At 41.2% G+C, this 22,670-nt stretch overlaps 3 protein-coding genes across 5 annotated transcripts in view; 1 reads left to right on the top strand and 2 right to left on the bottom strand.

Annotated features, from left to right (window-relative positions):
- Positions 1-14,508, top strand: part of LOC145456915 (calcium-transporting ATPase type 2C member 1-like) — a 31,517-nt gene extending 17,009 nt beyond the window's left edge. For all 3 annotated transcript variants that reach the window (XM_080335059.1, XM_080335060.1, XM_080335061.1), the window contains 18 exons: positions 1,936-2,044; positions 2,505-2,654; positions 4,013-4,157; positions 4,796-4,862; positions 5,661-5,785; positions 5,850-5,947; positions 7,169-7,354; positions 7,479-7,583; positions 7,973-8,129; positions 8,579-8,749; positions 9,690-9,838; positions 10,996-11,162; positions 11,225-11,293; positions 11,366-11,482; positions 12,347-12,494; positions 12,992-13,087; positions 13,150-13,291; positions 13,860-14,508. In XM_080335059.1, the coding sequence (XP_080191185.1) occupies positions 1,936-2,044; positions 2,505-2,654; positions 4,013-4,157; positions 4,796-4,862; positions 5,661-5,785; positions 5,850-5,947; positions 7,169-7,354; positions 7,479-7,583; positions 7,973-8,129; positions 8,579-8,749; positions 9,690-9,838; positions 10,996-11,162; positions 11,225-11,293; positions 11,366-11,482; positions 12,347-12,494; positions 12,992-13,087; positions 13,150-13,291; positions 13,860-13,984 (2,326 nt within the window). In that variant the 3' untranslated portion in view covers positions 13,985-14,508. The remainder of the gene's footprint in view (positions 1-1,935; positions 2,045-2,504; positions 2,655-4,012; positions 4,158-4,795; positions 4,863-5,660; positions 5,786-5,849; positions 5,948-7,168; positions 7,355-7,478; positions 7,584-7,972; positions 8,130-8,578; positions 8,750-9,689; positions 9,839-10,995; positions 11,163-11,224; positions 11,294-11,365; positions 11,483-12,346; positions 12,495-12,991; positions 13,088-13,149; positions 13,292-13,859) is intronic.
- A 295-nt stretch (positions 14,509-14,803) lies between these two features.
- On the bottom strand, positions 14,804-18,010 carry LOC145456921 (uncharacterized). The gene is made up of 2 exons (XM_080335067.1): positions 17,198-18,010; positions 14,804-15,996 (listed from the first exon to the last, which is right to left on the bottom strand). Exons 1-2 carry the CDS (start codon positions 18,008-18,010, stop codon positions 15,124-15,126), a joined length of 1,686 nt encoding a protein of 561 aa, XP_080191193.1. The 3' UTR covers positions 14,804-15,123.
- A 39-nt stretch (positions 18,011-18,049) lies between these two features.
- On the bottom strand, positions 18,050-19,568 carry LOC145456924 (L-aminoadipate-semialdehyde dehydrogenase-phosphopantetheinyl transferase-like). Its single transcript, XM_080335071.1, has one exon. It carries the CDS (start codon positions 19,452-19,454, stop codon positions 18,570-18,572), a length of 885 nt encoding a protein of 294 aa, XP_080191197.1. The 5' UTR covers positions 19,455-19,568; the 3' UTR covers positions 18,050-18,569.
- Between the last annotated feature and the right edge of the window lie 3,102 nt (positions 19,569-22,670).

Below are 22,670 nucleotides of genomic sequence, written 5' to 3'. Positions count from 1 at the left end.
ATAGCTGGTAGTTTGTAATAGAGGTTTCCGCACCTTACCGAGAACATAAAACTCTCACTCACCGGGACTCGCACCAGCGTCTCCGGGCTCAGTTGCGTTGCCGCACTGCGCGCCAAAGCGCCAATCCCCGCGTCGAGACCCAGGATTAGTGAATAGATTCCCGGAAAGCCTACGCGTGGGCGAAGACAAGCAACTCCCTGATCGAAAACTGTGTTCTTATGGTCATTGGGGTCGACTAACCCATGTTCAGCTGTTTCTCATGAAACGATGAAACCCTTCTTCGCTTCGACTTTGAAATCTCTCATTTAAATATTATCATTTGGTTCTCGTGGGTGACCCGTGGGCACCGCATCGGTGACCCTTGTTATAGAATGCTAGATCAGAACCATCCTCTCTTGAGCATTCAGGTGACTATCTAGTAGTTGGTTCAGCAGCAGCATCAATAAATCTGATTGCTATGTCAGTTGAGCTCGGTGGTTCCCAACGTGGGCGATATCGCCTCGCAGTGGGCAATTTTATGAAACAAGGGGGCGAAAACATCAAAGGGGCGACGCAGGGCGAAAATGTTCCAAATGCACGTGAAGACGGCTTATTCTGCATATGTCGCGAAAGTTGACTGGAAAAATGGTAAACTCAACGGAAACTAGACGCGGAAAGCAGTTTTCCAGGCACCCACTCGGAAAACTACATTTCATTTTTTAGTCAATTCAGCAGCGATCAGAGTTTGTTGCATGAATTTTCCCGTTTACACGGCACGTTTTTCGGATCTGTGTGTATATGGGGGCGAAAATTCGTGTCGAGCTTGATAAGGTGGCGACGAGTCGACAAAGGCTGGGAACCACCGGTTTCGCTGTTGCTAATCCAAGCCGCCGAGTGCTTATTAGTGATTGTGTCGTGTATGGCAGACTGGGTAGGTCTTCACGGCGTGTTCTCCTGAAGTTAGGTGGCCAGTAACGCAGTTGTACAGTTTTGAAGCAGATTTTTGCAACTCGTACCTCTTACTCAAGTGGTTATGTTTGCACACTACTTCTGCTTCTACTTGAACAGTGTTTTGGGCAAGTCTTACTTTGGGTCCATTTGCATTTTGAAAAGTAGAAAGTTGTTTTCGATGGGTTCGCGGGGTGGAATAGCCTCTGTATCACTGTAACCTGATGCATTACCGTTGTCGCAACAGACACATTTTGCAATTTAAAAAGTAACCTCCTCAGATTGAAGTTACTCTTAAAGTACGAGACCCGTCGATCAAATATTTTTTCGTGAAACTACTCATTCGAGTGCTTTTTAGCCCTTCCATTTTCTGCCTCCACTGGAAACAGTTTTGATTCTTCTTGTAAAGTCTTAAGGATACTTTTAGCAAACTAGAAATTTACCACGATATCTGGTTCTACTTGAGCAGCAGCGTTGATTACTTTGGTAACCTCTGCTCTTGAACGGTCCAAGACAGTGGTTCCCAATCTTTCGCGACTCATCGACCCCTTCTCAGGTTCGATGCAAATTTTCGTCCCCACCGTATTTACAGATCTGAAAAAGGAGACATATAAACGGGAAATTTATTCACGTAACTCCGATCGCTAGTGAATTGACTAAAAAAGGTCATTTTATCCGAGACAGTGCTCGAAAAACTGGTTTCGGCGACTACTTTTTGTTGGGTTGACCTCTATTTTAAAGCAACTTTTGCGTCATTTACAGAATAAGCCGTCTTCATGTGATTTTTCGGGCGTGGTAATGTAATATATCTCACTGGACGTTCTAACATTTTCGCCCACTATCACCACCCCCGATCGCCCTCTTTGGTATTTTCGCCTCCTTGTTTCTCAAATCCGTCCACTGAGGGGGCGATATCGCCCACGTTGGGCAGGCCTACCACTGGTCCAAGAGAATGTAATGGATGGTCACCGCAGGTACTAGTAACGCTCGACGTTCTGTTTTATTCAGTATGAGAAACGGGAAACTTGAGAAATTTCTTGCCCGCGACTTGGTTCCCGGCGACGTCGTGCATTTGTCAGTCGGGGACAGGATTCCGGCCGATCTGAGATTAGTCGAAGTGAGTTTCACGCTTACGTTGCCACGATACGTGACTGAGCATGCGATTTAAACTCAAGCCACCGCATACTAAATAGTTGGTGTTGTTTTTGCTGGAGACAGTCAGTATTGAAGTGCTTGTACTCTTTCAAAGTACTTGAATAAGTTTATTGTCTCCTTGCATTACTAGGCCTAGAATACTTACATTTTTACTTATTTTGAAATTTGTACTTCTACTTGTGCTTGAGTTTAAACTAACGATGTTATTTCTCCTGATTGAATACCAACAATGCCTACTTGGACTTCCTGGTGTTTACTGCTTTGGTCTTCACCTATAGGGAATAGAAATCAGAACATATTTCTATCACTATCGGCAAAGTGTTATCAAACTCTTCTGCGCTTGAATGTTGCGGAGGAACGGACTCAAAATGACGGTTGTGGCTTGAGATTTTCGCACAACTGATGTGACCCTTCGCATTCAGGCTGTAGACCTTCACATTGACGAAAGCAGCTTCACCGGGGAAACGGAACCGGCCGTGAAGTGCTCTGTTATCGTGGAACAATCGGACGGCGAGGTCGCCAGGGACAACATCGCTTTCATGGGAACGCTCGTGAGGTGTGGAAACGGAAAGGTGTGAAGTAAATTTGTGCTAGTTGCGTGACGAGGGAGTGACATATTTTTGATGCCGCACTTCAATTGCAAGCTCTGTTATATGCTTTGTACGTGGGGAATATTTGCGACATTTGTTTGCTACGTCACAATTTATTTCACAACACAGGGTTGTGACTCTTATCTCTCAATAAGAAAGCAAATATAATTTATCACGATTATAATCTGTAACAAAAATCACGTATGTTTGGTAGCTGAGAACGATAGCTCACGTCTCACACAGTTCTAGGTGATTTTGATAAATGTAAACCCTGATTTCTAAGCCTTCCCGGTGCAGTAAGTCTGAGATGTTTTTTACGTAGGCGGTCTCAGCGATGAAGTAGACATACTTGTACTTTTTCGAAGCGCTCAAGTGACGTTACCTACTTCCATAGCATACTCATGTCGTTACATTTATCGCTACTTACACTTGTGCCGTACCTCAACGGTTTCAATGATTAGTTCGGCGTGCTTTGAAAATCACCGCTTTTACTCGTAAATTACCTGTAAAATCTTATGGCATTAATGACTTACTCCGATTTGACTTGACTTCACGAGAGACTGAAAGATTGAATATCCGTTTTTGGGAAAATCTATGCAGACCTGGTTTATGTGCTTGATTACATGTGCAAATTGGGATCCATGTCACATTGAGTTGACCAATTGCTGATCTGCAGGCCGATTTTTTTTTACATTTTTTTACCTTATACAACTTAATTTTGACAAAAAATCGTGCTCTTGTATGTAAATTAGGTGTTTTTGTCGATAGTGTTAGAATTGTGCTATTCATCTTCATTTCTGGTTGGAATTGTCCGTCCTTAGGAAGTAGTTAAGCCTGATAAAACTTATTTGACTTGAAATCTGACAAATTTTTACATAATTGAAAATTTGTTGTGGTACAATGAAAAATACTTTTCTACATTCTCGGTTGAAAAATGTCTGTCGTTACTAAGTGGCTTGCCAAGAATAGCGAAAGTATGTTCAACAGCAGCACAGCACAGCATTCTGACAATGTTTTCGACATCTTAATTTTTCTTCATTTGTGCTTCTTAATATAAGAACCAATGCCCACGCAATCTTGCTTCAGTTAGGATATTGTGGTACGTTGAGCATAACGCCATGTCAACCTAATTGTTTCACTTCACCGTTTATGATTCGCAAAGAGCAGACTATGGACCGTCTACAACGGTAGGCCTATAAAGTAGGCTACTAGCTGTAAAATGTCAAATAAGGAGTTCACTGACAGTGCAAACAGCTACGCTGCAAACGAAGTATGGGTTGCAAAAAATTGTCAAAAAAAAATTGCCTCACTCATCATTTTTCTGTATTTTTTCCCTGTAGGGCGTCGTTATAACAACGGCGGAACATTCCGAATTCGGTGAGGTATTCAAAATGATGCAGGCCGAAGAATCCCCCAAAACGCCTCTTCAACGCAGCATGGATTCACTCGGAAAATGGCTCTCTTTTTATTCCTTATGCCTCATTGGTAAGAGCATTCACAGGTTCTCAGCATGTTGCAATGTGTACTACTTCTCCTACGCAGTTACGTGGGCATTGGATGTGGCTCATTTACTGGTTGTAGCGCCTTTTTGGATGTGAAATATGATACTTGTGTGGAGAAATATCGATGAGCCGTCAATGTTGCTTGTCCATTGACATCCTTGGTATCGCTATTCAATTACTTTGATACTTATGTTTCCATTCCATAAAGCTTCATTTCCAATACTGTTGCTCTTGACTGTTTTTTTGGTAAAGTTAAAGAGATTTAAGTCGATGGGCACATCTGAACGTTGACATTGAATATTCATCTGTTATTTGATATAATAAAAATATACTGGTATATCGAGCCTTGAACAAATAAAGTAACGAAATGGATGAAGCTACCATATATGAAAGAGTATTTTTACCATAGAATAAAACTTTGTTTCTTCCGACAGTATGCGGAAATGCGGTTGATCGAAGAATTTTCACGCAATATGCTTGGGTAATATGCTGTAATAATTTTTTATGAATGCATTCTGCCATTCAGTAATGACTGGTATGGAGTTGCATTGATTAAATATAATAATAGTATAGTCGTAGTAATGTGGTAAAATATCGTAAGTAGTGATGTTAATTTCGCAGGTGTTATCATGCTTATTGGCTGGATACAGGGTAGAGACCTACTGGAAATGTTCACCATTGGCGTCAGGTAGGAATCGTTATGTTTTGTTGTGCTTTAGAGAGAGAGAGAGAGAGAGAGTCGGCAGCTCAATTTTGAAAAACACTCACATGCGACATGTATCCCGATAGTAATAAATCATCAGCAACGTTTGTCGCTATTCATATTGATTGATTTGAACTATATGGTAACGCAAATTCGTATAAGAACATGTAAAAATGCAAATTATGTAATTAATAATAAATATAAATCAAACATGAATATGAATGAATATGGCTACATTGTTGACAAATGTGTATTCAAAGCACTGTCATGTACCTGTGAAATTCCATGGTATTGATTTGTAAATATTTACATCACAAAAACTCCTTTAGGCTATGCAGTTTCCTATGTGACGGGATTTTCACGTTTAATCCATGTGCTGGTGATCATTCATACAAAATGCTGCAACGCGGTATAGTTTGCATAATTTTGCAATCCTTGACGCCATGTTAATATGGTGACAGTGCTTGCTATGCAAATGTGCAGCGTTACCCCTGCCATAAGTGTGGTTATATGCATATATGTTCTCATATTTAACTCTGTTTTATGAATCTCGAGTGTTGAAAGAATCAGAATTCTGATTGTACTCGGGCCTATATACGACATATACACCTTGAATTTGGGCAGGAAGCCCATAAAGCGTTGTTTTGCATACGCTGCCGCGAGCTTGAGTTTTTAATGACAACGCATTCGTGGCTTCCATGCACTAAATCGAAATCCGGGCTGGATTGAACTGTTTAATTGCCCGGTAAATTTGTGACGATGACTCTGCAATTTCTTTTTTAGTCTTGGAGTCGCCGCCATTCCAGAAGGCCTTCCGATTGTTGTCACGGTTACGTTGGCGCTGGGCGTCATGAGGATGGCAAAAAAACGGGCGATAGTGAAAAAGTTACCGATCGTGGAAGCTCTGGGTACGGTCATTGGGTAACTGCGCTCTTTGTGGGTTGCGGACTCGATACTCTGTGTGATTTTTAGGTTGTGTGAACGTGATATGTTCGGATAAGACAGGGACTTTGACCAAGAACGAGATGACCGTCACGCGATTTTTTACGTCCAACAGCGAAATGGGCGAGGTATGTGTGGATTGTAAGAATATTCGTTGGTTTTTGGTGCAGGAGTGTGAGCGTTCGTAATCTCGGCGTGCAAATTGGATATGCACACCGATGGTGTACCAGCTGAACGTCGAACACATTGTGACTTTAGAGTTAAACTTTTTTAATTTCTATTTTCAAGCGACTCAAACCCGAAAGTCGTCTGAGTGCGAATCGAAATTTTTGCCATGATTCCCAAATTTTGCATGATCATGCTCCCAGCCGATTGTACGCAGCGGCCAAAGCAATCGGTGTCAGTGCTCTTCTAGATGTAGCAGTAACGTCGTGAATTGTTACTTGATTGGAACAAATTCATAGTAGGACGTAGTATATTTTTGTTCTTGATGTTTTTGCGGCATATGCACCGACTCATGATGTACATTAGGGCTCTTCAAAAATGACTTTTTTTCTCAAATCGTACTGGCTACTTGATAAAATTGTTAGGTTACCTAATTTAAGCCTACACACAAAATTTGTTTCAATTCCAGCCAGTAACCGCTTTGCTACAGGAGAAGAAAGTTTTTATTTATTATATAAAAATAAATAATAAAAAATTTGAAAATTTTCTGTTCGCCCCATGAAAGTGTTAGGCTGTCTATAGAAACGATGCTCACCAAATTTGGTTCAATTCCAACCAGTGGAAGCGGAGTTATTGCCGTCGAAAAATTTGGATTTGAATAAAATAGTATTTACGGTGACCGATTCTTCGTTTATTTGTTATAGTTGTGCTCATCGTAAATACTATTTTATTCAAATCCCAATTTTTCGACGGCAATAACTCCGCTTCCACTGGTTGGAATTGAACCAAATTTGGTGAGCATCGCTTCTATAGACAGACAGCCTAACACTTTCATGAAGTGGACAGAAAATTTTCAAATTATTTATTATTTATTTTTATATAAAAAATAGAAACTTTCTTCTCCTGTAGCAAAGCGGTTACTGGCTGGAATTGAACCAAATTTTGTGTGTAGGCTTAAATTAGGTAACCTAATAATTTTATCAAGTAGCCAGTACGATTTGAGAAAAAAGTCATTTTTGAAGAGCCCTAATGTACATACACACGATCTGTACATATGCATATGCCGCTGGACAAGGAAGGTACTGATGTAGCCTTGTCAAGATTTCTAAGTCTTGCACCCCCTCTTTGTGCTATCCCGGTAATGCTACGCTTAACATTCGTTCACTCGGTCTTTAATATTTCAGGTCACCGGGGTTGGTTATAACTCGGACGGTTGCGTTTTGGTTAACGGAGTGCCGATTGCGTCCGATTCTCATCGGTGCGTGTCGGCGTTGGTGGAAACGGGGGTCTTATGCAATAACGCGCGAATACAGGACAACGCGCTACTCGGCCAGCCGACTGAGGGTGCATTAGTGGCTTTAGCCATGAAGGTATCCGCGATCCACAAATTTCAGATAGAAGCATAGTTTAATTTAGATGTCATCCCGCTGTTTGCTGTCAAATATTCGGCCGATGCAAAACCGCGTAGCTACTTCCGTGCGTTCTCCTTTTTAGCTTCATATGGAAACGCTGCCCGGCACTTACGAGAGGATATCGGAACAACCGTTCAGTCACGAACAAAAATGGATGTCCGTGACTTGCGTGAAAAAAGGCGCCAAGGTATGCGGTATACGATCATGACTCCTGCTTGTGAGTAGGGTCTGGCTAACCGAGGTTTTGAAGCTATTTTTCGTTGTTAGAATATTGCTGTCGATGCGAAAGTGGATATTTTCGTTACCCAGTCTTATTCGAGATGACTGAAAATTTGTATGTTTACCTACAAAATACTGCTGTTACAGCTCAAAAATTACTGATTTGACAAAGTTGAGTACGTTGCGGTGGTGATGATTAGGGTTTGTCATTTGGCACGATGTGTCTTTTCGATACAGATTTATATCTGGGGCGGAGCCAAGCACTGGTTACACATCTCTTGATAAAGTGACCGTTACGACGAGTTTGATTGTTGAAATTTCTGATGTTGCCATGACCGTTATCTCGTCCTGCTTTAGAGCGACGCCCCTGTCACATTTGTCAAAGGAGCCACGGAACGCGTTTTAGCTTTGTGCTCCACATACCTGACATCGAACGGGGACAACCCGCTTACCGAGAAGGAAGCAAATCGATTTATATTGGAAGCCACCAAAATGGGATCCACTGGATTGCGAGGTGGCGTATATGAATTGATCAGCCTTGTTGGTTAACAATTTTGCCTGCTTGCACCAACTCAAGTGTGTAGATTTGGCACTATATCGCCGGGTTGTTATGATAATTTCTCTCATCGAAGTGAAGTGACGTAAACTTATCAGAAGACTGACCTTTATTGATAAAATCTAATCAGTAGAAATAAAGTTTGGGTCCATTGGAGTAAAATTTAAAATTATTGAAGTATTTTCAAAATAAGTGATGCATACATAACGGAGAACTGGGGAAAAATAGTGGTTATGCTTAAATATCTGATCAGTGGAAGCGGAAGCGGTCCGCAAATATCGTCACTGGAGCTAGTGTGCTCGGAAAACAGTAAAAGTGCTTTCCTGCTGGCTGGTTCTTTTTCTCGCCGAGTCGCATTTAGATCGCGTGTCGGCATGCGAATTTAACTGACCCGTCCGCAATTTCAGTTCTCGCGATGGCCAGGGGCACGCACCTGAACAGCCTTACTTTCGTCGGCCTGACGGGCATCATCGACCCGCCCCGAGAAAACATCCAGGATACGATCGCCATCCTGCAAAAGGCCAAGATCAAGGTCAACATGATTACGGGCGACGCCAAGGAAACCGCGTTAGCCATAAGTGCGTGTCTTGTTCTTTGTTAGAACGTGGAGTTTATTTAGCCTGTTAACTGGGATACGGTGGGTTGACGTGATTTTTTTGCAATCATGTAAGGAAGCAGTTAGTATGTAAACGAGCACCGACATCAGGTCCCGATTTATCTTCGGTAATTTTAATTCTTATTTTTGGTTTTCTTGAAAATTCTACAGAACTGTGTAGTGCGAAATGGGCCAAGCCTGTTGTACAGACGTTTGCCGTTCTCATGATTATGGGAAGGAACTCTTGATTTGATATGAACTGCGAATTCAATAATTGTAATTCTAATCTAATTTGGAAACAGCTGTATAGCTATGATTCTAATTCGAATCTAATTTCGAAAAATTGGAAAGCTATGATTCTAATCAAATTTGTGGAAATAACTGTACTAGCTACAATTGTAATTCTAATCTAGTTTGAAAACTAAAAACTGTACTTCTATAATTGTATTTCTAATTTAATTTATGAAAAAAAGCTGTACTAGCTACAATTGTAATTGTAATCTAATTTGAAAATATAAACTACTTCCATAATTGTAATTGTTATCTAATTTGAAAAAACCTGTATAGCTGCAATTGTCATTCTAATCTAATGTGGAAAAATGTACAGCTATAATCGTAATTCTAATCTAATTTGGAAAAGGACTGTATAGCTGAAAAATTTCTAGTTCCCCAATTCTAGCGTTGAAACATCGAAAACATACGGGTATGATACGGGATGAACTGAACTTGATATTTCAATTGTATTTCTCTTCAATTTATAATTTTACTAAATTTTCAAGTATTTTGGAATTCAGTATTGTCAATTCTTATCTAGTTCGGAAAAATGTGTAGCTATAATTCTGGTCCGAGTTTGAAAATCTGCAAGTTTGCTGGTCCAGTAGTCTGTCATTAACTACTCGAATAACATAATCTTGTGGACGTAGGTCGCAGGATCGGCATTCGACTGGACGGGAAGAAATGCATGTCCGGGGAAGAGGTGGACTTGAGCGACGTGGACCAGCTCTCCTGCGTCATACCCGAAGTGTCCGTCTTCTACCGGGCTAGTCCGAAGCATAAGTTAAAGATTGTCAAAGTAAGGACGGGTGTTTGATTGAGGCTTCGAGTTCCGGGTTGTGATTGCTGTGATTTACCACTGACGAGTGTATGTGTGTGTGAGTATTTCAATATGAATATATTATTCAATTGTATATTGAAGTTATGTAGGGGAGAGGAGGCCAAGATGAGACAGTTTTCTGATATTTCAACGCCCCTCGAAGAGTGATACCTTCTGAGGATTAATTTTGGTACCGATGGAAAGCCTGTGATCTGTACTATTCATGACTCTGTTTTGAGTCATATTGAACAATATACTTATGGATTTCTTGGCCCTCAAAAATCATTGCTCAAATGTCTCAACTTGCCCCCCAGGTGAGGGTAAGATGAGACACACTGTGTTCAAGATGAGACACTTAGCAATTCTTGCTCATTACGCCACCAATTCATCCCAAATGATGAATCAACTAGCATCATCGTGAATAAAATATAATTATCATGAAATAATACACTTTTGAATAGAATTTGTACATCATATACGAATTTAAATGACATTGAAAACCAATTAATATCCATGGGATCCAGCAACAATAATAATTTTGTGATTATTTTGTCTTGTAATGTCACATCTGGTCCACTACTAGATAAATAATCTGTTATGTGCCTTTAACAGTAAATTTTGAATATGACGAGGCTTTCAATGAAAAAGCCCTTTGATACCCATGTCTCAACTTACCCCCCCCAATGGCTTTGTCTGAACTTACCCCCACACCTCAATTATTGTATAAACATCAATAAAAAACTTTTTGTCTATTACTTTTCAAAAGTAAGTGCACGATTACACTGCTAATATTGCACTCTACCAGCTCCAGTAATGTTGTTTTATAATATAAAGTACTATGATAGGTATGCCCTTACAAACACGAATTCACACAACTCACATAGACTATGAAAATAGAGTTTTTGGCATTTTTCTGCCCAACCTCAAATCTGCTTGCCTTGTTAATATGGTAGGACTAGAGAATGAAATTATGGGAACAACATAGTTTAAGGAATCTGTCCATCAGAAAATTGTTCTATGAAAAAACATGTCTCATCTTGCCCCGTGCTTCTTTGCTGACCATCTCTGGGAGTGACATGGCACCAAACTTGCTGTTCAACATTTTTATAGCCATACAATCCCGAAATTTTGCGCAGGCTTTGCAGAGGACCGGCAAAGTGGTGGGCATGACGGGCGACGGTGTCAACGACGCCGTAGCCTTGAAGAAGGCGGACGTCGGCATCGCCATGGGCACCACGGGCACCGACGTTTGCAAGGAAGCCGCCGACATGATACTCGTCGAAGACGACTTGACCACGATTTTGTGAGATTCAATTTTGCCAATTTGCAGTCATTATTTTTTTTATAAATTTTATTCTTTTTCAGAGCTGCTATCGAGGAAGGAAAGGGAATCTTTTACAACATTCGTAACTTTGTGTCTTTCCAACTGAGCACGTAAGATTATATTGAAGGGAGGCACAATCACGCGTATGTGCATTCGCAATCTTGATTTTTGTGTTTCCGCAGGAGTATAGCGGCTCTTTCATTGATCGCTATTTCCACTCTTGTGAAGTTGCCTAACCCGTTAAACGCGATGCAGATCCTGTGGATCAATATTATTATGGACGGGCCGCCAGCTCAAAGGTGCGTGTCGCTGGTTTAGTTGTGTTGCGAAGCTATAATTGCTTATGACCTGTGACCTCGCACTAGGTACTTTTCTTTCTCTCATTTGTTGTTTAAGTCAATGATTGTTTCGTTGTTATGTTAGGACGTAGTGTATGGATGTGTTTGTGTGTTCGCATTTGCTGTTAATTTACGTGTGTTGCCTACGCTGGATGCTACTTGCTGCAGATTATCTGCTCTGTAATAAATATAGTTCGAGTGAAGATATATCTCAGGCCTCGACGGATCAGGTCAAGATAGATCGTTCATCAAGCTGCATATTTCTATATCACAGCAGGACTAATTAGTAATGTTTTATGAACTGAGGTGGTCAGTGGTCAGACTCCAAGTATTTCTACTTTTTTCTAATTTTCTACTTGTCTTTAAGTAGATATTTACGAATTTACTTCTACTTGAGCGGCAATGCTGACTGCTTTACTGTCTCTGCTCACGAAGCATGTCGTAGTCCAATTGACTAGAAAGTGAAAAGCGCGTTGGAATGAGCTTGTACTTTATTGAAAATATTTATTTGTTTAATTTAATTATTGGAACTAGAAGACTGATTTAATCATGATGTCCATATTCGGAAATATGTTCTTGTTACAACTTGAGAGCCTCTCATCTGCACACTTTATTCTTTTTATGTAATATTTTTTTCAAATGTAATGATAACTGTTGATAATATTTTTTTCAAATGTAATGATAACTGTTGATAAGAGGCACCGAAAAAAACTCGATAACTGCCCACGGATATGCAGTCTGAAATCAATGGCGGACACGATTGTTATGCTAGGTTGATGTTATGTTTGCAATTGCCTGATGCTCAATGTAACGTGCCCATTGCAGTCTCGGCGTTGAACCGGTGGACCCTGACGTTATCCGCCAGCCGCCGAGGAAAATGTCAGAAGCGATTTTGTCAAAAGGGCTGTTGACGCGAGTCGTACTGTCTGCCGCTATCATCGTTGCCGGCACGCTGGGCGTGTTCTGGCGAGAAGTAAGTGGATGTTTCGTAGTAAGCACCTGCACGAGTTAGTTGTTGATTTCGGAACCGTCCATTTCCTATTCGCTGGGAAGCAAACAATAACTGTGCGACAAGGCAACTATTAAAGGGGCACTGCGCTCTAAAAATGATGAGGTCTGAAATTGAAGGGCAAAACGGACAAAAATTTCTGGCCGCAGCCATTTCCTTCAGAACGCCACCATAATGGAGCTGCAATTTATTGAAATTCTCACAGAACCTTAACGCTCCAACTGCCGCGGCTGCTTAACCCGTTCCAGTACATGGCACGATGTCTTCAACGTCGCACTTTCTCGACGCGATTAGGCAGTCACGCAGAGCATAACACAGCATTAGAATGTAGTGATATGTTCACAAGCGCCCAGCTTTATATCTTATAATCACCACTCTTGTTTATTATATCCATTATGTCACAGGCGCTCTCCTAGCGCTGGGTTTGATGCAATAAGAACGATACGATATCTGTGCTTTAGATGCAAGACAACGAAGTCACTCCGAGAGACACAACGATGACCTTCACATGTTTTGTTTTCTTCGACATGTTCAACGCGCTGAGCTGTCGATCGCAGGTTGGTGTATTTTGCCGTAGCTTCGTGACGCGATAATAACATTTTTGTATTTTGTTTCGCAGAAAAAGTCAATATTTAAAATTGGATTCCACACGAATAAAGTATTTTTATTCTCGGTCGGCGCCTCGCTGCTCGGGCAGTTGCTGGTGATTTACTTTCCGCCGTTGCAGGCCGTGTTTCAAACCGAGGCTATTACCTTGTTAGGTGAGTGTCGGGAACGCGTTTTCAGAATCTGGATTAGATACAGTGTGACGAAACCAGCATCAAAATGCATAGTGGAAAAGGTAAACTTGTTTTGGCTCAAAAAACCGAAGTAGAAGTGAAAGTAGCCTGAAAACTCAAACACTCGCACCAGGAGTGCAATGCTCGAGTACTTGAAAAAATAGGAGTACGTTACTTCCTAACCTCTGCTCGATTGTATAATGCAGAATCTTGACCTAGTTTATTATGTTTTGGAGAAGGAATCCGATTCTGTTCCGTAATCAAAAATCACGAATTCGTTTGTATTATTTCGTAGGCTGCAAAACTATCAGCTAATTCTTATCGTGTAAAGTGGGGTGTAGGATTAAGGGAGCCAGATTCATGACAGATCTAGTTTTTAAATAATAGAATTGGAGCGTGGTCTGATTCCTAGAAAGACGTTATCTGGGCTAAAAATGCAGTGCTCTAGTTTGGCAGGGGGCAGCGCTAAAGTTTAAAGCTAGAATTGGACGGCCCTTCCAGTGACATTTTGCAGCTCTCGAAACACATCGTCTTCCTTTCTTTTCTACAGATCTCGCATTTTTAATCGCAATCTCGTCGTCTGTCTTCGTGTTTTCCGAGTTGACGAAAATCATGTTACGAAGACGCGACGTAAAGGCGCCGAAGATATCTTGCTTCGGCTCGTCCTACGTCTGAAACGTAGCGATCGCGAGACGTCATCTCCTGGAGGGAGAGATTTTTTACCGTTGAAAGATCCGTGCAATTGCTCTTGCTACAAGCGACGCTCTCGGGCCCCGGACTTGTGTGCAATGCGTACGTTCGAAGAGTAGCCTGCAGGACTTGTCGGCATGTTTGTAAGCAATTGCGTGTGCGAACAATCCGCCATTTTGTTACTGTACTGTATCTGCGTGTATTTGATGTCTCAATCTCTTCAAACGCTAATTTCTAGTATGGCAGAATTTGCTACGAGAATTTTTACAGAACAACGGCTAAAACAGCGCTGTGCTTGTCGTTCGTTATGCAGGCTTTGCAGTTATTGCTGATTTATACGACCGAATGTGAACTAAGCGGATAATCTTTACCTTTCGTCGGTATTTACACTTGTCGTGATTAGCAATCTGTAAGTTACGGCTCAGTGTTCATCTATTGTAGATTGTGAAGCTTACGTGATTTCGTTGATTTAACGTACTTCAAAATATATATACTTAAAGTGTCGTCAATTCTTGTCATACTTTTGAATCCAAGTTGATCAGAGCGGCAAGCTGAAATTGCGGAATTGGACGTAGATGCTGTACACATAAATCTCATGAGCATGCAGGTGTAGGCCCATATTTGTTTACGAATCAAGTCTTATCATTATCATCATCATGTGTTGCAGTGTGAAACAGTAACCTACAAAAATGAGGCGAAAAGAAGTCTAGGTATCAGAGAGCTTAAGCCCAACACATCAAATCCCTGCACGACTGTAAATCCCGCACGCTCGTGTTACCACTTGATTTAAATGGTGACAAATATTCATATCGGATGATGAAAGATGTATTGTTATATATATATATATGGAGAGTAGAATATAAAGGTAGGGTGGCGAAACATGCTACACATGACTTTATCAAATCCACACAGAACTGGCAAAGCTCATTCTCGCAATTCCACGGAGGACCAGTACCAGTCATGGATGGGTTTGCATCTTCAGTACGGAAAGAGCGTCTCGTAAAGCCACTTCCTGCATAAATCATTTCACAATCCCACAAGCCGATAAAAGCATGTGACAAATTACAGCGTTAAATCTCCCCCTAAAACAAGGCATGATATTGCGTCTAACACACAGAAAAATTCTACGTTTTCCTAACCCCCTCCATGCGCGCGTCGATATCCGCCCGCTTCACCTCCAGCCTGTCGATCTGTTCCTGTATTTTCGCGCAGGACTCGCGCTGACGCAGAAGCCTCCTCTGAAAATCTTTCACCGATTTCAACAGCGCCTCGTCGTTTCGCATGTTTTCGAGGCTGCTTTCGAGAAGTGATTCTGATTTAGATTTGGATGGCTCACTCGGTATTGTCGCATCCGACACACTAGTCATAGCTGTGGTCTGCGTTTTTACGGTAATCGGCAAGGACGCTTCAGGTCCGATTGTACTCGGCTGTTTGGCCGTTTTTGTTGACGTCACCCCGGTTTGGTGTGTTGATTTTAAAATCGTCTTTTCTGTATCGTGAACTGTAGATGTCGGCGGTTTTGATTCGAATCCAGAATTACTTTCCACAACGCTATTGCTTTCGGTTGTGTTTGGGCTGCTAACCGCCTTGTCGTCTTTCGACTGGGAATTTGAGCTCAACACTGACTCCGGTTTTCGCTGCTGCCTCTGTGCTTGTATCTGCTTCATCAAGCGATTCAATGCTTTAGGAGGCGTGGTCTCCGCAGTATCTTGACTAGCGTCATGCCACACCGAATCCGTACCTTCCAAAACACTTATCGATTCCGTGTCTGAATCCGGACACGTTCGCCGTAAGTCCCCGCCTAACATTTCCGACTCCTGAAACCGCAGTCCCGGCGGGCCGAACAGCTCTTGACAGGCTTTCTTTGCCAGGGCGTTGTCGTCCCATTTGTAGTCGACGTGACGTTGCCGCCGCAGCCCGTCTTTCATCGCCAGTTCTCTCAAGTCGCTCAGCAGAGTCTTGCTCTCTTTGTCCAGCCTCGCGGATTCCAGAGCGGCCTTGAATAATAGTAACAACTTGAGATATCATCGGTAAAGAAGTTTTTCTACTTGCTGAATCACTACACACCTCAAGTGGTTATGATTTTCGATTGCTACTTCAACTTCAGTTTTTTTAGCAAAGCTACACCCACAATATTTACTTTCATACTTACTTTGACCAGTGACCACCTCTTGATATAGCTAGTAATAGGTACTAGTGGGTCTATGTGTGAAAGCTGTGCGGTGGGCACCGGGATATGATATTCTGACACCAAATCAGAGTGCGGAATCGAATCGCGAAAGATATTTAATCGAAGTCCGACTTTTATTAGTCTAGTCGGCCGCTTGTTACCAAAGAATGTCAAAGTAGTCGGCATTGCTACCTAAATAGACATACAAGGGACGTTGGGAATTTCTACATAATTTTAAAATCGCTGCTTTTAGTTGTAATTTAGTAAAAATTTCCGTTGTAATTATGGCAAAGCTATTTAGGGTGGAAGTAGAAAAAAAGGCAGGTAGGCCAATGACACAGTGTTCAGTAGCAATGCTTGTGCGATAGAAGTAACCACAAACCATTGTGTGACCGATGGTCACCGGTCATGGGGAATACTTCCCGTTGTGGTTCATGTATCGAATGGACACACAATGTCTAGGTGCTGTCTAGGCCAGTGGTTCCCGGACCACCGGTCAGTGGCAAGTTTCCAGCCGGTCCGCTAAATGTATAAGAATTTTATATCTCAATTTAGAACTCTTCTCCATTATCAAATTTCAAATTGTTTGGAAGAAGTTTGGAACGTATTTTCTGCATGGCGTTGTAACAAGAGAGCTCATTATCATGGTCTACTTACGTACGTTGCAAGTGTTGTACAAAACTGTTCCAAAGTAGTATACCACTCCTTTTGGACAAGTTATCTGCGAAAGCTATGTAGACTTTTCAACAAGACATTTGTTGCCACTAAATTTAGGGTTCATATTCATGTTTGGTTTTGAAGTCTGACCGGTTCGGGAGGTCAAAAAAGGTTGAGAGCCACTCGTCTTGGCTATAAAATTCTATCATCACGGTGCAGGGGGCAAAGTCGCTCAATGCTAAAATCGTTTTGAGGACTTGCTCGCAATTGATACGAAGCTACACAAGAGAGTAAGTAATCCACCATTTCTGAAATAAAAGTAGGCCTACTGCTTTACCATTCACATCAGTGTTAGCGGTGTGTTTACCAACCTGGTGCCTCACTCTAGACTTCTCCATGCATTCGTGAACCGCCTTCTCTTTCTCAGCCTGAAGCAACGCGATACGTTCTCCCTCTCTTTCTGCGTCTTCTCTCGCATCCGCGGCCTTCTCCGCGTCAGTGGCACGCTCCACCACTGCGTCAGACGGCAGTCCCAGCGCCACCGTCGTGGTCATCATAGATTCGTGGTCCGAAACACGAACCACCGCATAGCGACCAGGATGGTTTGGTATCGAGCCCGAAGATCTTGTCGTCGACGATGTGTTTGTGGTCTCTGTGTCGTTAAAATAATAGTCTGCCGGATTAGGGTTGGGCGGGGGTAGATTTGCAATGTGTTTTGCTCGAACTCTTTCTTTAATCATGGCTACATGTCTCTTTCGTCGTACTTCCATCGATTCCTGCGCGCGCAATTCTTGTGCATGTCTTTGGTTCTTTAATGCGAGCACACCCCTTTCCAGCGCATCTCTCTGTTGTTTTTCAGCTACAGCGTCTCGTAGCGCTTGATTTGGAGCGTTTTCTTTTGCTTCTTCGTGTGCGCGTCCTACGTCTTTGAGACTATTTTTGAACTTGTCTTCCGAGTCTGCAATCTCTCTCCCGCGACTTGATTTCCATTTCCTTTCAAGCTCGTGTGCGAGTACGTTGATTTCTCGTTCGTGTTTTTCTTGGGTCGCCCGCCGTATTCGGATGGCGTTTACTTTCTCCTGTTCGCGGACTTGCAGGATGCGTAATGTTCTACGACGTTGGAATTCGTCTTGCATCATTTTTGCTTCCTCGTTAGGACTTGGCCTCAGCGTGGCTCGGCTCATTATGAGTGAATTATCCGCGAATGTTTACAGTAGGCTACACTGTGAAGGAATAAATATCTGGCGGTAATCGCAAGCGTATAGACCCAAGCCTCAGACTGATATCACTACAAGACGTGTACCTTGTGTTTAGTAGGTCTTAGTCCATTGCAGATACTAGACATATCATGTCCAATGAATACTAGCTTCAATAATTGAATATATCCCAACTACATATAAGAATTGGTTTAGCGGAGCAGTTTCACATTACCTTGAAACATAATTAGCTAAGTACTCAGGGCTCCCGAGAGGACTTTCGTGACACCCCAGGCTTGATAGAGGCCACAAAATGTCAATAAAACATTAATACCCATTTTGTGACGGGATTTATGAGTAACTCGCGAGTGGCAGTAATGATGGACCAATACTGAAGTACCAATGAATACTTTGTATGTCAAGTTAAACAATTCACATCCAGTGTATGATAGACTGGTAAAAAGGAGCCGGCTACTTGGGAAGTTGCACTTGCCCTTTAGTAACTTCTACGAACATATGCGGTAAAAATGAAAAGAAATGACTGGACTTAGTCTGCATTTTTCAACAACTTGTTATCAAAATTTTCCCATAAGTCATCACTAACAGGTGAAAGTGTCGCCAAAACATTTTGAAAATCACAAAACCGAAGTATAGTAAAATTTTGACCGATGCTTGTGACATCACATAATTCCTCATCCTCACCCACATTTGTAGCTATCGCCACACAATGGTTATCATCAATCATTGTCTCTTCAAAGTGCCAATTACTGGCTTTTGCATTATCAATGTCAAGCGTAGTTTGGTCATATAATGCACCCGGTCGGATGTCAAGTTTCGAATCGACATCAAAGCTTAGCTTTTGCAAGGAATAGCCTATTCCTTTCCCAATTGCTTTCACAAAGCTCTCTTTCAAGCACCAATGCCGATAAAATAGTTTCATGCGGTCATTGTCCCTTCCAACGCTATTGATGCAATTCCACTCTCGCGACGTAAATGTTTTCTCCATAACCCCGAAGAACTGTGAAATCTCCCCGTGCTTTCGTCTCGTGTCCATTACATCGACCCCTATCAATCGATTTTCATCCATAACACCGACTACATATTCACCACAGTGGGAAACGTTTACAGATATATGTGGATACTTTTTTGATAGTATTTCAGAGCTTTTTGTGTAATCAATCACAGGTTTTCCTTTGTCGGAGCGTTTGAGACATAATCGATTCCATGGGATATTTGTAAGCTGGCAAACCATGTAACGGAGTATAATACGTCCGATCAAAGACGATTTTGCATCATCCTTGAACACAAATTGAGATATCCGTTCCCTTTCATTTTCTTGGATCGCTTCATATGCAGACTTCCATTGGTGTTTATCAGGAGCCCACTGCCTGGTGTTGAATGAAAATCTGTACTTCATTAGCTCCTTTTTCATTTGGACATCAGATAGCAATGAAAACTGTGATCAATACTATGTTGCCTTAGATATATGTGAATGCTGCATCTCCGTCTGCAAATCGGCGTTTTGAAAAGTTTTCGCAGTTACTGTGGGGGATTCCCTCCCCTCTTGCGACTCCTCACGGATCTCATGGTCTAGCTAGAAGTAGTCAGCGAAAATATACTATGCTCAGTTAGCAAACTTGAGTGTATGGGACAAAATAGAATAACCTACAGGCTATAGCCCAATGAGTAACATTTACAATAAATGTATGGAATCGGTGTCCTATTCTCACACTATATTTATTTATTTATTTATTATATTTTACTTTTACTTGGAAAATCATCGCTGTTCACATGTTATACTAGGCAAAATGTACTGAGATTCCAGTAGAGCATTTAGTACTCGGCATTCCGATTATTTTCATGTTACAAATGTTTCGGTCGTACCCACTCTCGTGGGAACCGATATTTCCGACAGCTCCGTACTTTGCTGTGGTGTGTGGTGTGTGTGTGGTGCTCTTGAGTGGACAAAGAAACAGCAATGTTTTTCAGAAATATAGCCTACGATATTATTCAATAAAGAGAGGGAGAGAGAGAAAGAAATTTTTTAATTCATCATCGCAAAATAACAAAACAGCACAGACTTCAGAAACACACGGACATCGGACACATACAAAAAAAATGGTTACAGTGTCAATTTCGAAGAGATGCGTACGATGTACAGTACATAGAATAAGGCCAATATGCATTATGATTGCAAGATGAAGCTGCAGCGAAGCTATATATGGCCTATGATATTATTCGTCATTTCGTTTCATCGTAATCGGAGTTTGCTCATCTCCGATTGATTGTTCGGGTTGGCCGAATCACGAAGCTTTCATTCCAAAAGTAGAGCTTATGGAGCTCGGGCTCGCTTTGATGTCGTATTGGTCTTGCGTACCACGTATAGATTTTTTTATAATGTTATTTAATCGTGTATTTAGTTTGTCGCTCTCTGAATAAGCGTTTCTGAGTCGGTGGGCCATACCGCGCAGGTGTGCACTTACGGTACTGAGTGCATGTATATCCGATCGGTATATCCAATTACGGAATGTTGCGTTTATATATATGTTTTTTCCTAGATATAAATTGCTACGGTTGGATTTGAAGTCTGGGTTAGGGTAGCTCTGGTGAGGTTAAGGGAGAACGACTGACAATAATGTCTAAATGGGAAGTGGGTGGGTCTGTGGTGTTGGTAAGTGTCTGATTTAAAGACTAGACTACTCCAAGTCGTTTCGGCACTCTCGACTATCTTTTATTATATCGCAATCGTGTGGTGTATTGATTTGATGGAAATGTTGATGTATGATGATGAAGCGTAAGCAACATGAAAGCGCCTAAAAATTATAGTTTGGATTCACAAGATCTAAACCAATTTGAAATATGCATTATGAAAAAGACGAAAGACAGTAAATGTGTGATTCTTCCCTTGCGCTGCGAGCTGGATTACTGATTATTAATGCTTACCGGTATGCTTGAAAATTACCGATATCAAATACCGTACCAAATTGGCAGTTATCTATATCTCTATATCCATTAGTTAAGATTAAGATATTGATATCACTCTATGAGTGGCCTAATCACGATTTTGAACACAGGTAGCACATCTTCTTTCTTATTTGATTTGTGTTCAATTAAAAGATGTATTTAATGATTCTTTTTTGTAAAATTTTTCATTCACAGCCTAATCAAGGACTTCTCCCAAAAATAACTACATGCCATGTTCTTGAAGCGCAGAACTGTTGTATTGCAGACATATGACTTGCTTGTAAGCATAAGAAATGAACTGAAAGAATGATTGAGGTCCATTGCTTTAAGCTGGGCATTGTGGCAAATATTGCAGTTTGCATGATGTATTTAAGCGGTTCCTTGTGCAGTAATCGTATTACAGTTTTTGCTATTGTAGGCCCTACTATATTAAATACTATGAAGTAGGAATATCGGCCTCGGAGCTTTCTGGTGCTATTAAGGCATTATTCCAGACACATACCGTACTTCAGTTTTATCAGACCTCATCACACCGATTTATCACCCTTTGTTCCCATACATTGAATTCATTCAGTATGCAGATTCATCCCAACGATTCATGAATTCATCACTTGACTCATCACTAGGGCAAGTTTTTGTTGCACTTGATTTTGACAAAAGTTGCATTCATAATTTTTGTTTTTTTAGTAATGTATGAGATAGCCTACTCAAAAGGCTCCGTTGTATAACCTAGTTCCTGCAGAGCTGTCAAATTTGTTACTATGTCATTTCACGGAAATACTGGCGAGACATCCAAAAAATTTATTTTTTCCGGCACACAGCAAGAAGTATACTAGGGGCTGAATGATTTTCTTTAAAAAAGCCAAACAGCATAGCGATAACATCTCCACCTAGAACAAGTCAAATAACACACCCAAGTCCTTAAGGTCTGCAAACTTGTCCAAGGCGTCGCAAAAAAACTCACTCTTGGCTACATTAACGAAATCAATAGCCTATATAAGATGACCCAGTGAAAATGTAATTTCTCGCCTGGGCGTTTGTGAAATGGGAAATCATCTCAAATTTGAACGACAGAATTGATAAAGCCATCTATTCACATATTATTCGGACACGTTCGTGCTTGGCCGGGGTAGTTGAACTTCTTGCTTCCAAGCCATTGTGTCATGGATAACACAGTTAGATGAAGCTAATTCATCATATAGCTATTTGTTATGCAAATCAAAGAGAATAGAACCATACTAGAAATAGTTTATAGCATGTTTTTAATCAACTCCTTTACATTTTAACGCAATATGTGATAAAAGTTGCAGTAAAAATTAGTATGAAAAATAGTGAAAAGTTGCACTATAAAATCCCTCCAAACAGCTCAAAACATCGTAGTACATGGATTATGAGTTTGTAGGAAGCTGTAAAAAAAGTTGCAAAAACTTGCCCTACTCCTCACTTAGGCCTAATCACCCTGGCAATCCCACACTTGGCCGTGGCTGAGGCATGTGCTTTATGAATTTGAATTTGATGTTATCAAGTGTAAAATGATGGGGATTCAAATATTTCTGATTTACGTTGGTTGGTGGTCAATTCTTGATATATTACTTATCTGACTTACTTTGAACCTAATATTTATTGAATTTTCCTTTAGCATTCAATGTAAAGGTGTAGTGATTGCCTGGTATTTACCGGAGAG

Source organism: Botryllus schlosseri, chromosome 15, assembly GCF_051294905.1.
Source record: "Botryllus schlosseri isolate E-star chromosome 15, Bs_hap1, whole genome shotgun sequence".
NCBI lineage: Eukaryota > Metazoa > Chordata > Ascidiacea > Stolidobranchia > Styelidae > Botryllus > Botryllus schlosseri.
The sequence above is the reverse complement of the archived record's forward strand: the minus strand, read 5'-3'. Positions and strand labels throughout refer to the sequence as shown.

What these genes read in the sequence shown, in the direction of transcription:
- LOC145456921 (XM_080335067.1), bottom strand. Translation starts at nt 18,010, where the DNA reads ATGAGCCGAGCCACGCTGAGGCCAAGTCCTAACGAGGAAGCAAAAATG. An exon ending in AGTCTAGAGTGAGGCACCAG is followed by an intron (nt 15,997 to 17,197) that starts GTTGGTAAACAC and finishes CTATTATTCAAG; the next exon opens with GCCGCTCTGGAATCCGCGAG.
- LOC145456924 (XM_080335071.1), bottom strand. Translation starts at nt 19,454, where the DNA reads ATGAAAAAGGAGCTAATGAAGTACAGATTTTCATTCAACACCAGGCAG.